This window comes from Rissa tridactyla, chromosome Z (assembly GCF_028500815.1).
Source record: "Rissa tridactyla isolate bRisTri1 chromosome Z, bRisTri1.patW.cur.20221130, whole genome shotgun sequence".
Lineage (NCBI taxonomy): Eukaryota > Metazoa > Chordata > Aves > Charadriiformes > Laridae > Rissa > Rissa tridactyla.
In genome coordinates this window covers 11675076-11695640 of record NC_071497.1, presented here as the reverse complement: position 1 = coordinate 11695640, position 20565 = coordinate 11675076, and the positions used below count along the sequence as shown (strand labels likewise).

At 43.7% G+C, this 20565-nt stretch overlaps 1 protein-coding gene across 2 annotated transcripts in view; it reads left to right on the top strand.

Moving 5' to 3' along the window:
* The window catches only part of KIAA1958 (KIAA1958 ortholog), a 68624-nt gene extending 49009 nt beyond the window's left edge, over positions 1-19615 (top strand). For both annotated transcript variants that reach the window (XM_054186671.1, XM_054186672.1), the window contains one exon: positions 5756-19615. In XM_054186671.1, coding sequence (XP_054042646.1) covers positions 5756-6801 — 1046 coding nt within the window. In that variant the 3' untranslated portion in view covers positions 6802-19615. The remainder of the gene's footprint in view (positions 1-5755) is intronic.
* Positions 19616-20565: the final 950 nt, after the last annotated feature.

The window sequence follows — 20565 nt, the reverse complement described above, 5'->3', positions numbered from 1 at the left end:
CAGTGGTCAAGGAACTAATGTAGATCCCCACCTGGGTTTTCAGTAGTTTTCAGCAGGACCACAGAAAATGAAAAAAAAAAATAAATAAAAACTAAGTCCTGGCCAAAAGAGCTTCTGGTCTCTACTCAGCAAGATGCAGCAAAGTGAGACCAAGCAAACATCTAGGAACTGTTACATGGGAAACACTCCTGTCTCAGGACAAGAACATTTACATTCAATACTCAGACACAGAGATGAAGTCTTGTACCTCATCAGTTCTCCCAACTTGTCAGATTCTTATCATAACATACACATTTTCAAAAATTCACTGTGATGGCACTTAGGATGCCTTTTGATCTTGAGTTCTGTTGAGGTTTTATCCAAATTGGCCAGTGGCTGGCGGCAGATTCTCCCCGCCCCAACCTCTCATACACGGAGAGGAAGAGGAGAGATAAAGAGATTTACGAGTTTAGAAGAAACTAAACTACTTTAACGAAATATTAATAATAAAATATAAAGGAAGTAATTAAATAGATACAGTATATACAAAACCGTATTAAGCTCACAGGATGACATCACCAGCAGGCACTGGGGAAGTCTCAGACTGGACTCAGCGACGAGTGGGAACTGGATTCCACAGATAGAGTCAGGAACACACAGATTGGGATCAAAAGCAGGTGAACGGGCAGAGTCCTCCTTGGATGTCAGCCATTGAAGAAAGAGAGTTGACCCTTTCATCCCTCAGCTTTTATACTGAGCACGGGGCAGATGGGATGGAATACCCCTGTTGGAAAATTTTGGGTTACCTGTCCTGTCCGCTCCTTCCAGCGAGTGGGACCCCTCTACGCTTTTCTGGTTCCAACCTTCCGAAACGCAAATAACGAAATTAGCTGACCTTGGTTGTTGTAGCAATAAATATAAGCAAGAGCCTCTCTGCATACCCTTCCCTGGCACAAACTGTAAACATTGGTGTTACCACTCTGAAAACGAACCATTTTCGACACAACATGCTGTTAATTTCAGAGAGTTAGAAGAGGCCTAGCTAAGAAGTAAAATCACTGAACAGAAAGTTGGTTCTGTTTTACCTCAAACCAGGACAGTTCTTAATGATTTAATTACTTTTATGTAGCATTTCTTTATTTGTCAGTCTGGGTGGATTTGTAAGGAGCAAGATGACGTTACACCATCTGACAAGGTCGCAAGGCCCAGTGGCTAGAGCAGAAGCAATCAATGCCAACCATGCAGCCTGTGGTAAAGTCTTTGATTCTGTTTCTGCTTATTTCCTATAGGCAAAGTAGAGATGTATAGAGTAGATGGGTTTGTTGTAAGTATTTTACAAGGGTCATTTGCAGACTGCACCTGGAGAGTAAGTTTTGTGGTCTTCTTGTCCTGTCAAAGGTTGTATGGAGAGGATGCAAGGTGTGCCCAGTCTTGGGCAGTGTTTCATTAGTGATACATCTTAGGGATGATTAGGGATGCCATCCAGAGGGACCTGGACAGGCTTGAGAGGTGGGCCCATGCCAACCTCATGAAGTTCAACAAGGCCAAGTGCAAGGTCCTGCATCTGGGTCAGGGCAATCCCAAGCACAAATACAGGCTGGATGGAGAATGGACTGAGAGCAGCCCTGAGGAGAAGGACCTGGGGTGTTGGTTGATGAGACGCTCAACATGAGCCGGCAATGTGCCCTTGCAGTCCAGAAAGCCAACCACATCCTGGGCTGCATTAAAAGAATCGTGGCCAGCAGGTCGATGGAGGTGATTCTGCCCCTCTACTCTGCTCTCCTGAGACCCCACCTGTACTGTATTCAGCTCTGGAGCCCCCAATATAAGAAGGACATGGACCTGTTGGAGCAAGTCCAGCGGAGAGCCACAAAGATGATCCGAGGGATGGAGCACCTCTACTATAAGGACAGGGTGAGGGAGTTGGGGTTGTTCAGCCTGGAGAAGAGAAGGCTCCAGGGAGACTTTATAGCAGCCTTCCAGTACCTCCAGGAAAGGGGGCCTACAGGAAAGATGGGGAGGGACTCTTTATGAGGGAGTGTAGTGATAGGACATGGGGTAATGGTTTTAATCGGAAAGAGGGGAGGTGTAGATTAGATATTCTTTCCAGTGAGGGTGGTGAGGCTCTGGAACAGGTTGCCCAGAGAAGTTGTGGATGCCTCATCCTTGGAGGTGTTCCAGGGCAGGCTGGATGGGGCTTTGAGCAACCTGGTCTAGTGGGAGGTGTCCCTGCCCATGGCAGGGGGGTTGGAACTAGGTGATCTCTGAGGTCCCTACCAACCCAAACCTTTCTATGATTCTGTGATCCCAATGGCGTAATTATACTGGGTCTGGCTGGGATGGAGTTAGCTTTCTTCATAGCCACCCATAACCTGATGTGTTTCAGATTTGTGACTAAAACAGTGTTAATGACACACCAGTGTTGTGGCTGTTGATGAGCCAGACTTCCGCAGTGTCAAGGCTTTCTGGTTTTCCCATGCTGTTCCCCCAGGAGCTGGGTCTAAAGTAGGCAAGGGGCTGGGAGGGGACACAACAGGAACAGCCTACCCAGACTAAACTAAAGGGAGGGGGTTTTCCGGGGCAGGGGGGTGTGTGGGGGTGACATTGCTCAGGGACTGTCTGGGCATTGGTCTGCTTGCGGGAGGTGGTGAGTGATTGCATTTGTATCACTTGTTGGTTGGGTTTCTTTTTCCTCGTTCCTTCAGTTATTAAACTGCCTTTGTCTTCACTCACAGGTTTTCTCGCTTTTGCTCGTTCCATGTCCCTCTTTTCTCTTCCATGTCCCTCTAGGGTGGGGAGTGAGCAAGTGGCTGTGAGGTGCTTAGGTGCTGACCAAGGTCACCACCGCAATAATAGAGAATAAGATTATGAAATTAGCAGAAAAAACAATGTTTGGTGATACTAAAAGCATGCCTGGATACAATTTATGTCTCCATGGTAGCTGGAGATGAATTATATGTTTTCTTTCATCACTATGAAATCTCCTTGGTTAAATGAAGAAGTAAGACTTTAATGACATGAAGAATTATGTCTCCTTAGCTATCCTTGGCTATAAAGAGCTGTCTTAGTTAAGTTAGGCTCAGCTACATCATCTGCTTTTGCTGTGGATGAAGAGCATATGCAGATGATGACAGTGGCTCAGCTGACATCAGATGATTTTGGCTATATCTCAGACTGTCTGTTGGGTCTCACTGCCTCCCTGCATTCGTACCATGCTACGAGATATCCCTGACATGTGAGCGGTCTCATAGGAAATGAATAATCAACCACCACTGCAGGCTGGATTCACAGTCAAAACTGACAGAGCTCTCCTGATGTGGCTGGACGAGAAGCTGATCCATTATCTTTAACATTTCCGCCCTGCCACGTGGAGTAACACACCACAGCACTGCAGGAATGCAGTGTTTCTCGAGTACCGTTTCACTCATGCAACTTCAGGGGATCTTTAATTCAGCATGGGTTTTATAACAGTTAGCTGCAGATACGGCAATTTCCTTTGCAGATTAATGAAAGATGCCATAACATAAATGACTGACTGGGTGTCACTGCTGTGTTGTGACAGGCTGTCCTGTAAGAAGTAGTGATTGATGACATGTATAAAACTGAGCTGTTATATGTGCTGTTTATATTGAAACAGTACTTAAAATGTGGGCTGTCAGTCAAAGCACTGATTACTTACATAGTGCTATAATAAGTGGCGGTGGGTGCAGTGAACAAGGTACCAGAGTAGGTGTTTGTTTCAGAGCTTCAAGCAGAGTTGTCTCTTTATTTCCAGCTTGCATCTAGCCATAATAAAAGGATCTGTCCTATACATTGCCTAAAGCATGAGACTTCACTGCAGGCTGCTAGGAGCTCTTTGATACTGACATCAATATTAAAACCAGTTTCTGAAACAGGCTGGTGACCTTTTCTTTTTCGCTCTCAGCACAGTTTGAGCGAATCTCAGTGCTCTGTGGCAGCATATTTCATGGCTGCAGAATCCTCCAAAGGCCTCAGCTGCAGACCCCTGCTTCTCTGTGCTTTGCAGAGGGTTTGAGAACCTTTCTCAGCAGGTTTCACCAAGTGCTGTGGATGCAGAGGATGCCTCACAGTGAAGACACAGGACCTGGTCCTGGGGGATATAATAAACTCAGTCCTGTTTCTGGCCTGCCGGCAAGTACTGGGGCAAGTCACTCCCCGTGCCTCTGTCTGCAGCTGTGGTAGGGAGGTGATGGGATGAGTTCTCTTCAGAGTCACTCTGTAGATGGGTGGAAGGAGAGGCTGCCCAGCTGTGTACTGACGTTTCTGCACCATATGAAACATTGCAGGTGGGCTAGGGAAGGAGAAAGGGCCACCTTCCTGATGCCTACCCTGTTAACAGACTTGCAGGGCAGAGTAGGCGCAAGGAGCAAGTGTCTGAGTGCTGCTGCAACGCATGAGTGTACTACATGACCTGACAGGAGCTTGGCTGGAATGACGGAGAGGCAGTGGGAACTTAACCTGGTCTCATACCACTTTGTGGTGTGTATGTTGGGTGGGAAACACCTGGCAAGTGCAACTATGGCACTGCTGAAAGGACACCGATTGTATGGGTTTTGCAGTGAGATAGAAGAAAAAAGAACTTGGCTTTTTTCCCCTCTTCTGCTTATTAAGTGTAAGAGAGACAAAAAAAATGTTCCATTCACAATTAGAGAGAATAGTAAAATCATTGAATTTTTCCTTCTTTGCATTTGCTGTTCATTTTCTAAAACCATTAAGGTTTGTCATATTCCTAAGGACAGTTCCACCTATGTACTAGTGAGCTGCATCCTTGTACAGATGGACAGTTTGCAGTCCTTAAAAAAAACCGTCCTTAAGTACACACATCACTTACATGTAGAAAGATTTTCCTTCTTATGCTTACCTTATGATCAGCCTGAAAATTAGGTGTCAGTAACAACCGTTGTAGCGGTAGCATCTGACTGTTGTGGTTTGGTATGTCACTGATTGTAAGGACATTTGAGTATAGCCTTATAGATCAATATATAGTTGTTTCCAGAATTTGATTTTCTGCAAAATTAAAAGAAATGGTCACAATTGTACTTCCAGTGTCAATATATTGCTTGATTGCGTAGAAAGACTGTATAATCATGTTTTTCTTCCATATCTTCCAATGTGAACATATTAACTATTTTTTTTATTCTTGTACATTTGTAAATTACAAATTGCTCTGTAGTAGTTTTACCTGCCAACTCCTTTGTTAGGATGTGCTGCATTGTTTTGTACTGTACATTTCTATCTATATTTATTTAGCTTTTCAAAAATGTTTCTGATTAAAGATAATTTTTACTGCCATAAATGTGATGCTTTAGTTATTTTTTGTAGAAAATAATTGGAACCAGTACAACCTCTGGTTTCACAAATGAAGCAATTCAGAATGGGCTTATTACTCGGATCGGGCCCTGCACACAGCATTGGGATCCACAGAAAAACCTTCTACCTTCCATTTGTTCTAAAAAGCAGATTGCCTCTAATCCCACTGTTTTCCACAAATCTCCGTGTACAAAACTGTGCCCCAGTGTCATGAGGAGCTCACTTTGGTTTTGTGCCATACTCTAGTACATCATTTGTGAAACTGAAGGTGGCTTTTCAGTCATGTGACAGGTATGTAATGATGTTTTCCAGTGCTCTATGTGAAATTGATTTTAATTTTTTGCCTTTTTTTTTCTTTTTCAAGGAAATTTGTTTTGGGGAAAAGCGTATCACACAAACTCACTGCTTCTGCTTTCTTTTGTCTTTCCCCTTCTCCCTCTTCCAGACCAGGATGAGAGAGCGGCAGAGCTCAGCAGGGAGCAGAATGAGAAGACCATTCGCAGCACACAGACAGCTCTCCGCAATTTCCGAGAGTTCCTGATCTCCAAGTACCCTTCTGAGACTCGGGAGATCTACGTCATCCCCTGCAAAGAGCTGGATGCCTACCTTGCTTCCTTCTTTGTGGATGCCAGACAAAAGGATGGGTCTGAATACGAGCCAAACAGTCTGGCCAACTATCAGTGTGGGCTGGAGAGGTATCTTAAAGAGCACAGGTATGGATACAGTATTACAAGGGATAAGGAGTTCAAGAGGTCCCAGGAAGCTCTAAAGCAAAAGCAGATAGAGCTGAGGTGTAAAGGAAAAGGAAACAAGCCACACAAATCCATGAAGCTCACCTTTGCTGATGAGCTTATCCTGCGCAAAAGAGGCTTGTTGAGCCGGTACAATCCTGAAGGGCTGTTGAACCTTGTCTGGCTAAACAACACTAAGGCGTTTGGACACTGCACGGGTTTCCATGGGTCCACCCTCAAGTGGGGAGACATCCGGCTGCGGGTGACAGAGACTGGGTTGGAGTACCTGGAGTGGATGGGGCCAGACAATGGAGATGTCAATGCCAAAAGCAAGAGAGGCGGGACGGACTCCCGGGTGTATGCCACCCAGCACTCCCCACAGACCTGCCCCGTGCAAGACTACAAGGAGTACGCCCAGAGGCGGCCTCCAGCCATGCGCTACGAGGACGCGCCTTTTTACCTATCCATCAAACCTGTTGTCAACTTGGCCGCGCTTCACTGGTACAATTGCCAAGCCCTGGGGAAAAACAAGCTTGCCAAGATGGTAAAGACAATGTGCGAGAAAGGCAACATCCCGGGTCGGAAGACCAACTTCAGCGTCTACCAGAGCTGTAGCACCCTCTCAGAAGCGCAGAGCAACCAGCTGGTGCTGATCTGCAATAACTTGAGCCAGCAGGCTGCCCAGTCCATGGCCAGCCACTCCAATACTGGCAACTTCATAGTGTCAGCATCCTATGACTCTTCCTCTGACACAGCTTGAAAGAGGGATATCACATGAACACTTTTTTCTTCTCCTTTTTGTTTCAAGCGTTGAATTTGTGCCCAATAATACACGTCAACTGTGATTGTACACTATTCCCCCATAGCCCTCTCTCCAGTGTTAATTCACTTTATAAAAATATATAAATATATAATATATTTTTCTTTTTACAAATAAGTCAATAGAAATAGTTTAGTATTACTAACATAGTATTTATAGTGTTGATACAAAAATGAAAGGTACTAATGGGTTATAATATAAATGCAGATTTTAAATGGACAAAAATGGTTCTCAGGCAACACCAGATAGACTGGAAATACCATTTTTAACATGCACACATCAGTGAGTGTAAATCCCCAGGGAGGCTTACGTAGCAATTCTATTTTGAAGCATTTTTTCAACTTCTTATTTTAACATGACCTCCCAGAGTGGAGGAGACAAACTTATCACTGGCTGCTGCTTCTTACCTGCTGGCTTATTCTTGATCAGCAAGACCAAGAAATAAGAGATACGTCAATGTAAGTTCATGAAATCATTTACAAAAATTTTTGTCTGTTTTTTATTTTGTTTCCTGAGGCTCATTTATGCCAGATGGGAAAAAAAAATCCCGAAGTCAGCTAAAGGCTATTTTTAGCTTTTGTTTTTATTGATGATTTTCTGTGATCAAAATGTTGCTGGTCTTTAGACTAAAAAGTATTGTTTTCAACAATATGCGAGAGTATAATGGCAAAACCACTGTCATACACATAATTTTAACTGTTAAGCACGGGTTGTTAGTATTTTGTCACTGTGTATACTAAATGTAAACTCTACTGACTTAGAGCCACTCTTTCAGTATTCTGGGGAATGCAACAGTGCAGAAAAATCCACAGTTTTATCCCAAACTATACAGAAAAAAATAGATCAAAGATGTTTTAAGCCATCATTTAAAATCCACAAAAAAAGTATAGAGAGTGTAACGATAATTTCCTATTTATTACAGAAAATGAAAAAGCTGGGTAGTTTTAAGTGCTGGAAAACAAATTTAAGTCAACTACATATAATCTGTTTCCATTGTAGACAATGGAAAATGTGCACATGAATCTGAAGGCAGAATTTGGTCCTTAAAGCCTTGAAATAATGAATGCTACTGTTCCAATGTTTGACTTTGCAACTTAATTGCTCTTTAAGTACAGGGAAAACACTAACAAATCCAGTATTTCAGTGAATTATTATAATTCTTGACCTTTAAAATGATGTACAGTACTTCTCAAATAATTTGGCTGAGTGTATGTTCCACTAGGATATCCTAGGGCCACGATGAGGCTTTAGACAAGTCTGCTGGGGTGATCTAAGGGCCACTGAAGTCAGAGTCAACCTCAGCTGACTTCCCATGGGTGTTGGATCAAACTGTTACTGAGAGGCTTTTTTGTTTTGGGTTCTTTTGTTGTTGTTGTTGTGTTTCTTTATGGTTGATTGTCTTTATTCCTTCACATTCCTGCATATCCTTCATATTCTTTAGATCTGCAACAGTGCAGTGACTTTAATCATCACTAATTCCAAAGAAAGGGTGAAACAAAGGTAGTAGACAGAAGTAGAAGTGACCTACCTGGCACCATTAAAGCCCATTTTCTGTGTTGCTGAGATAAAATGTTCCTATGTGCAAGGGAGGTCGCAGAATGCCTGCACCTCACGTAAGCTTTATCGAAGGTCTGCTTTGGGGATGGGGTAGGTAGCAGGCATGCCACTGGAAGGTCTCAGAGCAGAGATTTCAACTATGATAAACATCTGTCCTCCCACAAAGCTTCCTGCAGGCGACACAGCCTGGCTCTGATGTCTTTGTGCTCTGCACTTACCAAGTCTGGGCTTCCTTCCTGTGTGCTGGCTGTCCTAAGGTCTTGGATGCCACGGCAATGTAACCACAAAATCTGCAGCCTCTGAGTCACTGGCCACTGTCTCTCAGGGTTGTAGGGTAGGCAGTGGATTGGTGGGCACAAGTGGTCATTCATACTGCTTTTGTGACTTGGTATTGGGGGTTGAGGCCAAATCATGACACTACTGAACTGAGTGCAAGCTGTCTCCATGACTTTCAGTGCCATGGCAAATCTGACTTGTCGTGAAGGAGAGGGAAGCACAAAAAGACTTGCGGTGCAGCCAGCAAGACAGATGCCCAGCTTCTAGATGAGGCCAGCCATCTGATTGCTGTTAGCATAGCCTTGCCTTTTCATGGCAGTGCTTTTAATGTGATAAAGTTAAAAATAGTTTTGCAAGGCTGGTGCTGCTCTCTGGGGGATTTTTTTGCTGTTTCCCACTGAGGACTCACGCAGCTGCTCTTAGTATGTGCTGGAGAGTGGGAGGGTCCCATGCCAAGGAGCTCCCTAGGGGTGCCAGGTGAGAGCTCAGCATGGAGCCAACCTCTAGAAAAGTCTTTGATCTCTGTTTCTCCCCTGTTGGCGCACATCTCAGTGCTTCCCAGTGGCAGCTATTGCGGGATCTGACCTACTTCTCCACTTTGCCTTTCCTGTGCTGCAACAAAAGGCTGGGTATCAGCTGGCCTTTGTGGGGCAGCAGATCTCTGCTTCCCACTTCTCCTCCACTGCCTAGCTGCCCCTCCTTGCAGGGAAGAGCTGCCTTGAGCTAGTAGGGGAAAGAAGCCACCCCAAGGTGTGACTGTCTCATGTCTCTCCTCAAGCCCCACAAGGCAGGTAACTAGACCTTATAACCAAATTGCTTTTCATACTATTATCAGGCTCAAAGTTTGGCAATGGTTCACATCTTCCATGGGTGTGCCTTAGGCGTGTTTCTTCAGAGTGGGCTATTTTGTGCGCTAATTCCACAATTCTTGTCTCCAAGGAGGCGGATCACTGGTTGTGGATGTGCCATGCTGCAAGAAGGTCTTTGAAGTGGTGCTTCACATCAGTGCTGTAATTCAGCCCTAACACTGACCTTTGGCTGTGTTGGCAGGAGCCAGAAATGCTCAGAGTGACCCAGAAGAGAGAATACAGGCGCTCTTGGGTTTTGAGCTGGGAGGTCATAAAAAGCATTTCCCATGACTTCTTGACTCCACATACTTTGAGTTGTTGTTTACCACGGTATTAGGATGGTTTGTGCTGGGTGAGGCAACGCCTCTGATACCTTTGGCTTAGCAAGGCACATCAGCAACTTTTGCTTGTCTGGTTGTGGGAAAAGCTGTGGGGTATGTGTGCTTATTGTGTTAGCCTCAATATTATAGGGGTGGCTTTGTTCTGCTTTGCAGCGCCTCTAGTAATTCCAGCTTCCAGTTGGTGCTGATGGCAGATTGCCTGGCAAATTCTGACAGGGCAGCCCCAAATAGACTACTTGTTGAAGCGGTTAAACACATATGGCCAGAATATGATACCCAAGTAGTATCATACTCCAAAAATAAATTTATTAGCATTGAAGGGAATTTAGCATAACAGATTACCCAGTATTCATTTGTGGACAGTTGCAAGGAACTGAGTGACCACAGCTTAATGAATTACCATTTATATTAAGGCCCTGGGAGGTTTGTTAACTCACTGGGAGGGACACTTCTAATTTAAACCACTCTCATGTGTTTTTCTCATGCTGGCAGGAGAGTAGATGTCCCAGTTGCTGCGGCTCAGCTGACAGGTGACAGCTCAGTTGCTTGCAATTGTGTCCCAGTACTCCAACTGAGGGCGTCAAACCTGCTCCACCACCACCAAGTTGCAAACTCACGGTGGTGGTGTGCAACTTCCCTGGTGCCAAGACACGGCAGTGTGGCCAGGGGCTGGTGCTGCCAACTCTTACTAGCCTTCCTCTCTGCCTAAGCAAAAGACTGGGGGCTCCTACCATGACTCTTGGTGCTGAGTACCTCTTACCATGAAATCAAAAGGGCAGCGGGCAAAACACCGTACTGGTCCTGTCCACCACAGCTGGTAGTTGTGTGGGGTGGCTGATGGTGAGGCACTGCAGCATCTGGCTGTGCTCCGACTACATTGTGCTCTGATGTACACAGTGCAGGCTGTAATTTCCATAAGATGGGGGTAGCTGGCTCCAAAATGGGGCTCACTTTTCTCCTTCCTTTTTCCTTTCCTCACCTTTCTTCTATCTGGTGTTAGACCTTTCCAGTGAGTTCTTTCAACTCACTAGCCCTGCAGAAAATGCAGCAGAAAAAGGGAAAGTCAGATAATTTTCTGCCAGATCACCAAGTTGAATCTGGTCACAAATTGAGGTGCAGAGCCAGTGAGGAAGACAGAGGAAAGTGTTTCTCTGCTAGTATCACAGAGTCATTAGCCTGGCTCAGCTACTGTAGCCTTGGAAGACCATCAAAAGGGTAATGCAGACTGAGACCCTTCTGAATCATTTGCAGATGTATTGGTTGCCTTCAGAACCATCTACCAGCTTTTGGGAGATGTGCTCAGTGCTACCAAGAGCAAAATTTGGCCTTGAACTTAAGAGGCAGAGTGCCAAAGCACAGGCCTGCACACAGTGCAAAGGAGTCTGCACCAACGTTAGCGCAGGCTTTCCCACGTGGCCTTCTCATGACACCAAACCAAGAGTCCGACATGGGGATTATACATGGTTGTCACTGGACCGATCTGGATGCAGCTGTGCACAATACATGCACTTGGATCTGTTCACGTGATTGCACATTTAGCTGGGCAGAGCTGTGGGCTCTTGGACAGCTTAAGCTCTGTTTTATTAGTCATTCATGCATGTATTTATGATATTATGGGTTTGCACAATGTACATGTATTCATGCAGGTAGTTGAGACTGAAGTCATTGATATCTGGGTGTTGCAAACTGCCTGTTTGATTTTCAAATATGTATTTATGCAACAAAATGTATTTTTAAGTGCAGGAGAATGAAATACTGTTGTGGACTACATTGTAGACTAAATTACAAGGGATATCTAAAATAACAGCACATGCCTTGTTCATTTGCATAGTGCAATAATTCTATGATAGCAGCATCCAGGCTATTGACATACAGGACAATCTAACAATGGAATCAGTGTCCCTGTTGCACATTCTCCTTCGTGAAGAGTATCAACGCTTTTGAGCTGTTTTGTGTTTCTGTTTTTAGAAGCTGCTGTGCACTCGTGTACAGTCTACAGCGTAATTGTCCTCTTAGAAAGCTGTGTAGAGAATGAGATGCAAGCAACATGTTGTACTGCTGTGTGTGCTTGTCTCAGATGTTTGTGACCGGATCTTGTTCTGCTGTTTGCGCAGGTGATGTGGGGTGGGAAGATGGGGATCAGGAAGAGCAGGTGTTTTGTCACTCCAGAGCCTGGGCTGCCCTAAGGACTGAAAAACAGCCTTCAAGGAAACTGAGATTCCTGTTGCACTAGGTTTCCTCCCTGTCCAGCTCATATTTACCCTTTCTTGTCACCATGTCTGAGTACATCCCATAAGTGCATTGACTGACCTGATTAGCACATGTGGTGCATGGGCTCATCGTTCCTCCTGACAATAAGCTGCAAGTGACTGTGACTGACTGACTGGTCTTCCCCATCCCCAGCATCCCTGCTCCTCTCACTGTCCCTGATCCTCTACTGTTCCCCTCTCCCAGCATCTGCACTGTGGGGCAAGGGGACCGTGTTGTGCAGGGCGACTCTTGGCTGAGAGCTCCCTCCCTGCCTATCAAGTGACCTTGTGCTTTGGGGATAACGCGCTCAGGGCGGACCTCCTCGCGTCAGGTACGCGGGGTTTGTGGGATACGGGATGCGAGCACTCTGGAGGCTCGCATTTCTTGTGCTGGAAGCACTCTCCCTCTCTCATCTCCTCTGCTTTTTGTGAGAGAGCTTTCAAATAAGGAAATGAGTTGAAATTCACTCCTGTGTAGAGGACCAGGCCCACATCTGTGTGCTGTTTGACCTTCCATTGACATCCTTAAAACAGGACTGAGATGAGTGGTCCTCCACCATATGTAACTCTTGGGCTCGCTCCATCATGGAAATCAGTTCATCTCACGCACTGCAGGCAACGGGGCATTGGGACACCTCCTGACTCCCTGAACTCCCAGAGGCATTGAGAATGTGTGGGAAGGAGGAGAGCTTACGGGACACACAAATGTGATTTGATGTGCCTGAAATGAGCCAGTTCATCCCTCTGGGTTAGGGTAGAGAAGGACTCAGCTATTCATTGTGAAATGTGGTGGGAAGTGGGTTGGCACTTCTTAATGAGGGTTCTTTGCTAAATGTCAGTGTGAAGAGATGGATGCTTTGCCTAAGGTGAATTACTGTCCTTGTTCTTAAGAGAGAGGATGTATTTTATTTTCTTTCTGTGCTTTCATGTGTGTGCTGAATCTGCACCCTCAGTGCTGAGAAGTGTGGAGAGAGGCAATCCAGCATAAAGTATGGCTACATTCCTAGCCGAAAAACTTGAACTATACTTTCTGGTGATAGTCCCCACGTGCTGAGCATGCCTTGATGGTTGGGGACAGTACCGCATCAGCTGGTGTCTCCCGGCACATCTGTTGGCTCTGTGCAGAGCCAGCATGGGTGTCGCTGCACCTCTCTCCAGAAATGGAGAGCCTGGGGATAGCTTGTCAAGGACACCCCTATCAGACAGGTGTCTGCAAGCCAAGAAGGGGGAAGGCCCTAAGCACAATTAAATGATGGTGCTTTCCCCATGAACAGCGTATGACGGACGTGTGAGGCTGTGCCATATCTCCTCAAGGGTTTTGGAAAGCTAAGGGCCACCAGGGACATCTCTGCTGCACCTCTTTCAAAGCAACGTAACTTCAGCCGGCGTTGGAGTTGCCCTTCTGATGACAAATTGGGTTTCTTTGAGCCCCCAACGAGTTGTGTGGTTGCACTGCTACCAGCTCCACTCGTGCAAACCAGGTGCCAGCCTGTTCTTCCCCACTGCACTGTCTCTGGCTGAAGCCTTGTGAAGTTCTGATGAAGTTGTCCTCCAGCACCTCGACCTTTCCTGAGAGCAGCAGAGAGGCATTTACAGCGGTGAAATGCTGGAAAGCTAAAAAGCCCCACAGCTTAGAGACACCTGAGAGCTTGTTGAAAAGTTTGACACTAGCCATTCACTGGAGCACGTTCAAAGTAGTGGTGATGTCTAAAGCTTTAATTCCTAATCTGATGGGGGAGAAAATTGGTTTGGCACACCATTTGCTTATTACATGAACTGATGGGTTTTAACATAGCCTCTAGAGTCTCTGTCTCAAGTGAGGAGTTTATTTCCTCTGTTTTCTGACTGAATTGGTTAACCTTTTCAGATTTCATCTTTTGTAATTAATAGAAGATTGGTTCACAGTGTTTAAGAGACTGGTGAGGTTGGTGCTATCATTGAAATTCAGTGCGATAGACTTTCCATGGGAATGAGAAGAGGTGTTTAGCCCTTTCACAATGCTTCAGGAATCCGCCTTTGTGGTTTTTGGTTACTATTGTTTTATACAGTCTGTAAGTGTCAAGAAAATAATGAAACAGCCAAGTGAGTGGAAATGAATCAAGAAAATGCAAAATGTTTTGAACAAAAATATTGTATTATTCTTACACTAGAAAACTAAACTCTTAAAATTAATTTTACAGATATTATCTTTGCCCCTTCAGCTGTTATTTTTGTGAAAAGAGACAACTCTCTAACATTCCTCATGACTAGAATTTGATCTGCTTTCTGGAGGCTGTAACCTTACTGAGTCTGCCCTCTGTACCAGCTGGCCTAACTCACGTGTAGCCTTAAGTAGTCCCTGGTCTGCCCCACATTGCTCCTTCCCTTCTACTATCACACATTTAATACAGTTACTGTATATCAAATTTCCAGCCTGAAAACAAGCCAATGGAGGAGACACACTTCAGCCTCTGTATCTTCAGCAGTGGATGCAAACTATTGATCCAGAAGGCGAGGCAATAGTAATTGGCTTTGAACTGATTTTGGTAACTTTTGTGTAGGAAGACAAATCTTCTCGTAGTGACTCTGAGGCTGAAGGTGCACTGAGCGATGACTGCAGTGTGAATTGCTTTGTGGAGGCCTTTATTTTCTGGCATGGTGCTTATGGTTCAGATCTGGCAAGCTTTGCCCTCTGTGGGAGCTTTCTCTGTGAGCGGCTTGCAAGGCTGGGCTCGTCTGCACAAGGCTGGGTGATGGATGTGAAACGCAGGTGTAGAAACATCCAGAGCGTTCAGGGACATGCAGACAAAACATGACTCAAAACGTCTTAGTGGAGTCTGAAAGGTGTCAGGAGAAGAAATTATGAGAATGTGATTTTGCTCCCATTTATAGCAGTACCTGCAAGCCAGGTGGTGCTGCTGCCAGAGGGGATTTGGTGCCAGTTCTGCAAAAAAATGGAAAGAAATGCCCACCTGTGCCACCTGCTTCCACCCAGCTCGGGCCGTAAGCTGCACTCAGCTGTAAGCACATGAGTAGCCCCACTGGAGCAAGTGGGTCTGAAGCATGCAGGAAAGGACATCGCTTGGCCACAGTTGCATTGTCGGTGCTTGTTTTTGTCCACATGACCGATCTGTCTCAGGGTCATCTTGAGAACTGTGAGGGTAGACCAAATTATTCAAGATTGGAAGAAAAAGCAATGGCAGAATATCTATGCGTGATGAAGATAGTGGAAAGGCAGTGGGAAAGCCTGGCAAACACAGTGGAAGTTTTTGTCTTTTTTTTCTAAAGAAGGCAAGCATAATCCTTAGCCTTTAATATCCTACTTTGTTTTACACTGGAATTATAAAATCTTTTCCATTTGTTTTAATTATCTGCTGGCTTTAACTCTGCCTTTGAAAAGCATTTTTGCTATGACAACCCTTGGTCTCATGGTGAGCAGTGCTAGGAAGAAACAACTAAAGTAAGGCTTTTATCTTTCCCTGCATGCAGCGTTTAATCTTTCTAATCTTTTAATGTCAACGTGTTTTCTCCCATTTTGTAAATTGACGAGATTAGCACTGTTTCTCCCAAAACAGCATTTGAAAAACATATTTTGCTTAAAAGTAACCAAATTTCCACCTAACAATGTGAATTATTCTAAATGACCAGTTCATTCTCAGAGTTAAACCTCTCTCTAAGGCTAACGTAGAGACTTTAATGGCAACTCAACTTTTTAAAGAACAGTTTGTAAAAGGAGTAGATTTTGTTAATTTTTTTGTTTTGTTTTATAAGGAAAAGAGTCACTGTCTTGCCAAATAATAATAATAATAATAATTAATAATATTTCTATGCATTGTGTGATTCAGTGATGTTGCTGTTGAAAATGTGCATGTTTTCTAGATGTTCTGACATTTGTATGTTTATGTGGTACTTGTAAAAACGATAACTATTGCTGCTATAATCACCACTGTTGTAGGTAACTGAAAACTGTACTAAGAAGCTGTGCCAGTTAGCAGGTTTTTTTGTGTGTCATGGTAAAACTCTGCATTCTGCTGTTCATTTCCTGTTTTAAGCCAGTATTTAGTGCCTTCTGTAGAAGGAATCAATATGTTGTGGTAGACAGGAGGTGCCAAACTTCTAATATCTTGTTCTGCACAGATGATCACTTACCAGCTTGAAGCTTAAAAAAAAAAAGTAAAAAGGAAAAAAAAATATATCTTGAACTCTCCATCTTTCTTTAAAGTGTCTTCTGATTAATTTTCATTTGGAAAAAAACCAACCTTTAATAGAGCTGAAAAGAAGCCGTCTTCGCCAGCTACACCTACTGCAGCAGCAGTCTGCCAACTGTGAACGTGAGGGGTACGAGGGAATGCGTAGGACCCAAATGTTCCTGTTGGTAATGGATCCAGTGATTAGCTGAGGCTGTTCAAGTCATTGTGGAGCATGCTAAAATGCGGTTTAATGAAAGCAATCCTCTGATTACCATAAGAAACTGTTAGCTCTCATAACAGTTGTGAGCCTGCTCTTGTAAACAAGTGTCAGCCTGGTCAAGTGCTGGATTCCAGTCCCAGTTCCGCCTCCGCTGAAGCCACACATTGCTGCCAAATGAGACTTGGATGAAATTCAACCCCAAGATTTTTGGTCTCATTCTTTCCAACTGCTTTCATGGCAGACAAGCCCTGTTTATCAAAATTCTGACATTGCATTTTCAGTTCCTTTTGCACCCTCTGCTTAGAATCTGGCAGGATAGCAAGTACCCACACACATACCCATTCATTGTGCTTTTGATAAGATTTTGACGGACTGAAATCATACCATGCTGTAGTCATACAACAGAAACGGGCAGGAGGGAAATGCGAGATGTTCATCTGTCTCATGCATTTCCCAGCCACCAGCCATGGTCAACTGTACCTAGGCTGGTCTTTAAAACAGTATTTTGTATGGAAAAAAGGAAAGACTAACTATCAGTTTTCTGTCTCTACTGAGAGATGAAAAGCCTGTAACACATCTTGAAAAGACTTTTCAAATCAGAATACCAAGTTGCTAGAAAAAATGTGGAAAATAAGAAGGCATTGAATTCATCCTTACAGGTACTGGTCTAAAGCCATCTCAGTTTCCCAGCAAGACAATTTACAGCCCTTGAGATGTAAAATAACTTCCAAAAAAGAAGTTAATGCCAAAATTTTCAATGTAGCTGCTCTTTTTTTGTGCATGTTTGCAAAAAGCAGTATTAGCAGCAGCAGCCCGGAACACTGAGAATTGTCCCAAGTAGTAGGTTGCAAGCCAGTCCCCCACAAACCGATGAATTTGAAAACCCCAGCTGAAGAGCTAAACCTTCCACAAGTGATTATGATGCTTAGAAGCCTTTTGCAGCACCTCAGGTCCCATGTTTTGGATGGAATAGGGCCCTCTTCAGAAATGTTTGGCCCTTTTAATGTCCTTTAAAAATTGGTAGCTTCTTCAGGCTCCTTCTGCCAGATCAGAAAACAGCTGAGACCAGTTAAAATGTTTCGCTTGTCTAGTAGCCATTTACACATGAATGCATGCTTCCACTAGTATGAGTGAAGAGTTATGGCTCCGCAGAACTCCTGCCTGTGTGGCCCGAATATTAAATATGCAAGACAGTGATACATAGTCTTATTTCCTGCATTTCTTCTAATTATAGCTAATTCTGAGTCTCCATGGTCCCGCCAATTGCACTAATTGTCTTACCAATTATCTTGGCTTAACTTGCCAAAAAAAATGTGTCCTGCAGCACAGCAGCTGTTTGTTGCCCATCTTTTTCTCTTCCATTGTGAAGCTAGATATATCTGCATTATCTTCAGCTTAGATTTGAATCAGGAAAGCGATCAATATCCTCTGTTTAGCGCTTTGCATGCTGGAAATGCAGTTATGGTTCTACAGGTGCAGACCTGGCATTAGGATTTATCCCGCTGCCTGTGGCATATCAGAGATTCTGGTTGCATTTGTTTGCTTTTCACTACGGTTCACTGGTTTCAAGGCACAAACTGGCTGATACTAATGGTGTGCTGGTTTAGATACCACCTTCCCATCACTGTGACTCCTTCTGTGTACACGTTGTCCATCCTGTAATTGCTCTTGTAATTGCATTTTGTCTGAAGTGCATTACATTGCAGGAGAAGCTTTCATTCATTTTTCTTTTTTTTTTTTTTTTTGTTTTTTTTTTTTGTTTTTTTGTTTTTAGAAAAAAAATGTAGCTTAGGCTGTGCTGCTGAAAGGAGCCAGGAGAGAATTATCCAACCAAACCCCACTGGAATTTGGGGACTTAGCTTTATTTAGACCCCTTTCCAAGCCCCAGCTGTAATCTGCTATTTAAGGCAGAGATCTTAACATGAGCAGTGCTGCATACCTTCCACTCAAAATGCAGTTTTCTGTACATGGGGCACCTTCTTACATAGATCTTTTGCCCCTGCATTTGGGAGATTATAAACACAACAGTTTATTAGAGAGAAGAAATATTTTGATGCATTTTATTGCATTGAACTCTGCAAATCTAGAATGTCTGAGGAGAACAGAGAGATTACTGGATCGTTTTCTGAAAACCCGAGCAAAATTGTCAGCTGCAGTCCATTTTCAGAGCTACCAGTTCAACCCCAGTGTCCCCAAATTACCTTCTTTCTGGAATTGCACAGCAACCTGAGGAAAACGAGCAAAAAGGCTTCACTGCTATAACCGAGAAGGATTTCATAACCTACTTTGAGTCCCAGATCCCCAACCGGGTTTCCAGGGCTTGTAAGCTTTTTACTCATGAGCTGGGTAAGTTTTGAGCCCTGTGGATGCCATATTGCTATTTCTGCATTGTATTCTTAAGAAGCAAACGTCATACAGGGTAAGGTCCTTCACAGGTGAAGACCAATATGGTCAACAAAGTGGTCTGTCACTTGTTCCAGTTGCGAACTGTTTTTCTGTTGTGGTTTTCTTTTTTTTCCCCTGCTGCAAGACCCTCCACTCTCCTTGGGATGCAGTAAACAAACATATGTTGTACTGCTGTCTGCCACACTTCAGTCAGACATCCCTTCAAAAATGCTCTTTTAGTGTTTGAGTAAAAAAGTGCCCTCAATAAAAAGAAAGTAAAACCAAGACGTCTTTTTTTTTTTTTAATGGTGTCCTGAGTTTCATCCCTTGCTCAGTTGTCAGATAGTTAGGCTTTTGAAAAGAATGGATTCAGTTGTGTTCTGATTGGAGTATAACATTCACTTCTACTGAGCTGCAAATTCCAGAGATATTTTAATCTTTTTTGCATTTCAGCTCCATTTTATTCCCTTATGATAATCCTTAAGAGGTCTGGTTCTGCTGCATTAGAGATTGATTACACTGTCCGTACAATATTAGCTACTATTGTAGTGTGACTTTTTATTTTTCTTTTTTTTTAAATTTGTATTGGTACAGCCTTAAAGTTGCAGAATTAAAGACCATTTAAAAAATAATCAAGATATTCATTGATGTCTGTGATAACTGCATGCTTTATTCACAGTGTTTCGTCTGTAATTAGGTGTAGCAACCAAGTGTCCTGTATTTAATAAACTGTTTTCTGCAAAGTTGGCTACTTTCTTTAATCAAGTGAAAATAATCTACTTGGCATTTTGAAGCATGTTGTATCAAAAAAGGAAAATGCTCTCTCATGCATTTCAAGTGTGGCCCTGCTCATTACAGGGGGGTTGGACTAGATGACCTTTAAAGATCCCTCCCAACCCAACACATTCTACAATTCTATGAAGTACGAGTATCAGCATCGCTGGGAACTTCCCATGGACCTGTGATGCATTTCAATTAGCAGAGTGCAGATAGGCTCAACAAGAGATAGTTGCTGTCATACCCTCTTTAACTTCTGGAAAACTTTCCTGAAAACATTTAAACAATTGCTTAAGTCCTTTGCTGCCCAGGAATGTACTTAGAAGCAAGCTTGACTTGAAACATGTGCTCATTCAATCTCACTTCAGTAGGACTGAAAGCCTACATCCTGAGAGCCTTTTTGGATTAAAGACATTTTCCTGAACGTGATCTGGTTACATCAATTGCAAGGCACAGTTTGGCTTGAAATTATTTATTTTGCACTTAGAATTTCAGCAGTAAGGTTCTGCTCTGCACATAGTTTTAATGTTCATCTAGAATACAATTAAATGTGCCTCCAAGGATATGCATCTTTTAAGGCAGTTCCTTGTCAGGTCTGGATTTTGTCGGTTCAAGAATTTTTAAAATTAAAAGACCCGAAAATTAAAGCTAATCTAGCCCCTATATTATGAATGAGAAAACTTCCAAGTGGAAAAAACCCTTGAGAGCTCTAACGAAATTCCACTGAGCTGCTGTTCATGGGATGACAATTGTGTTGGAGAAAGTCAGAGTGTCTCAGGGTCTATCAAAGGAACATAAGAAAAAGGAAAAAGACAAATCCCTCAGGGAACTGCCGTCCAGAGCAATGTGTTTTTGTGGGTGTTAGGACACCTTGCTGCTTGG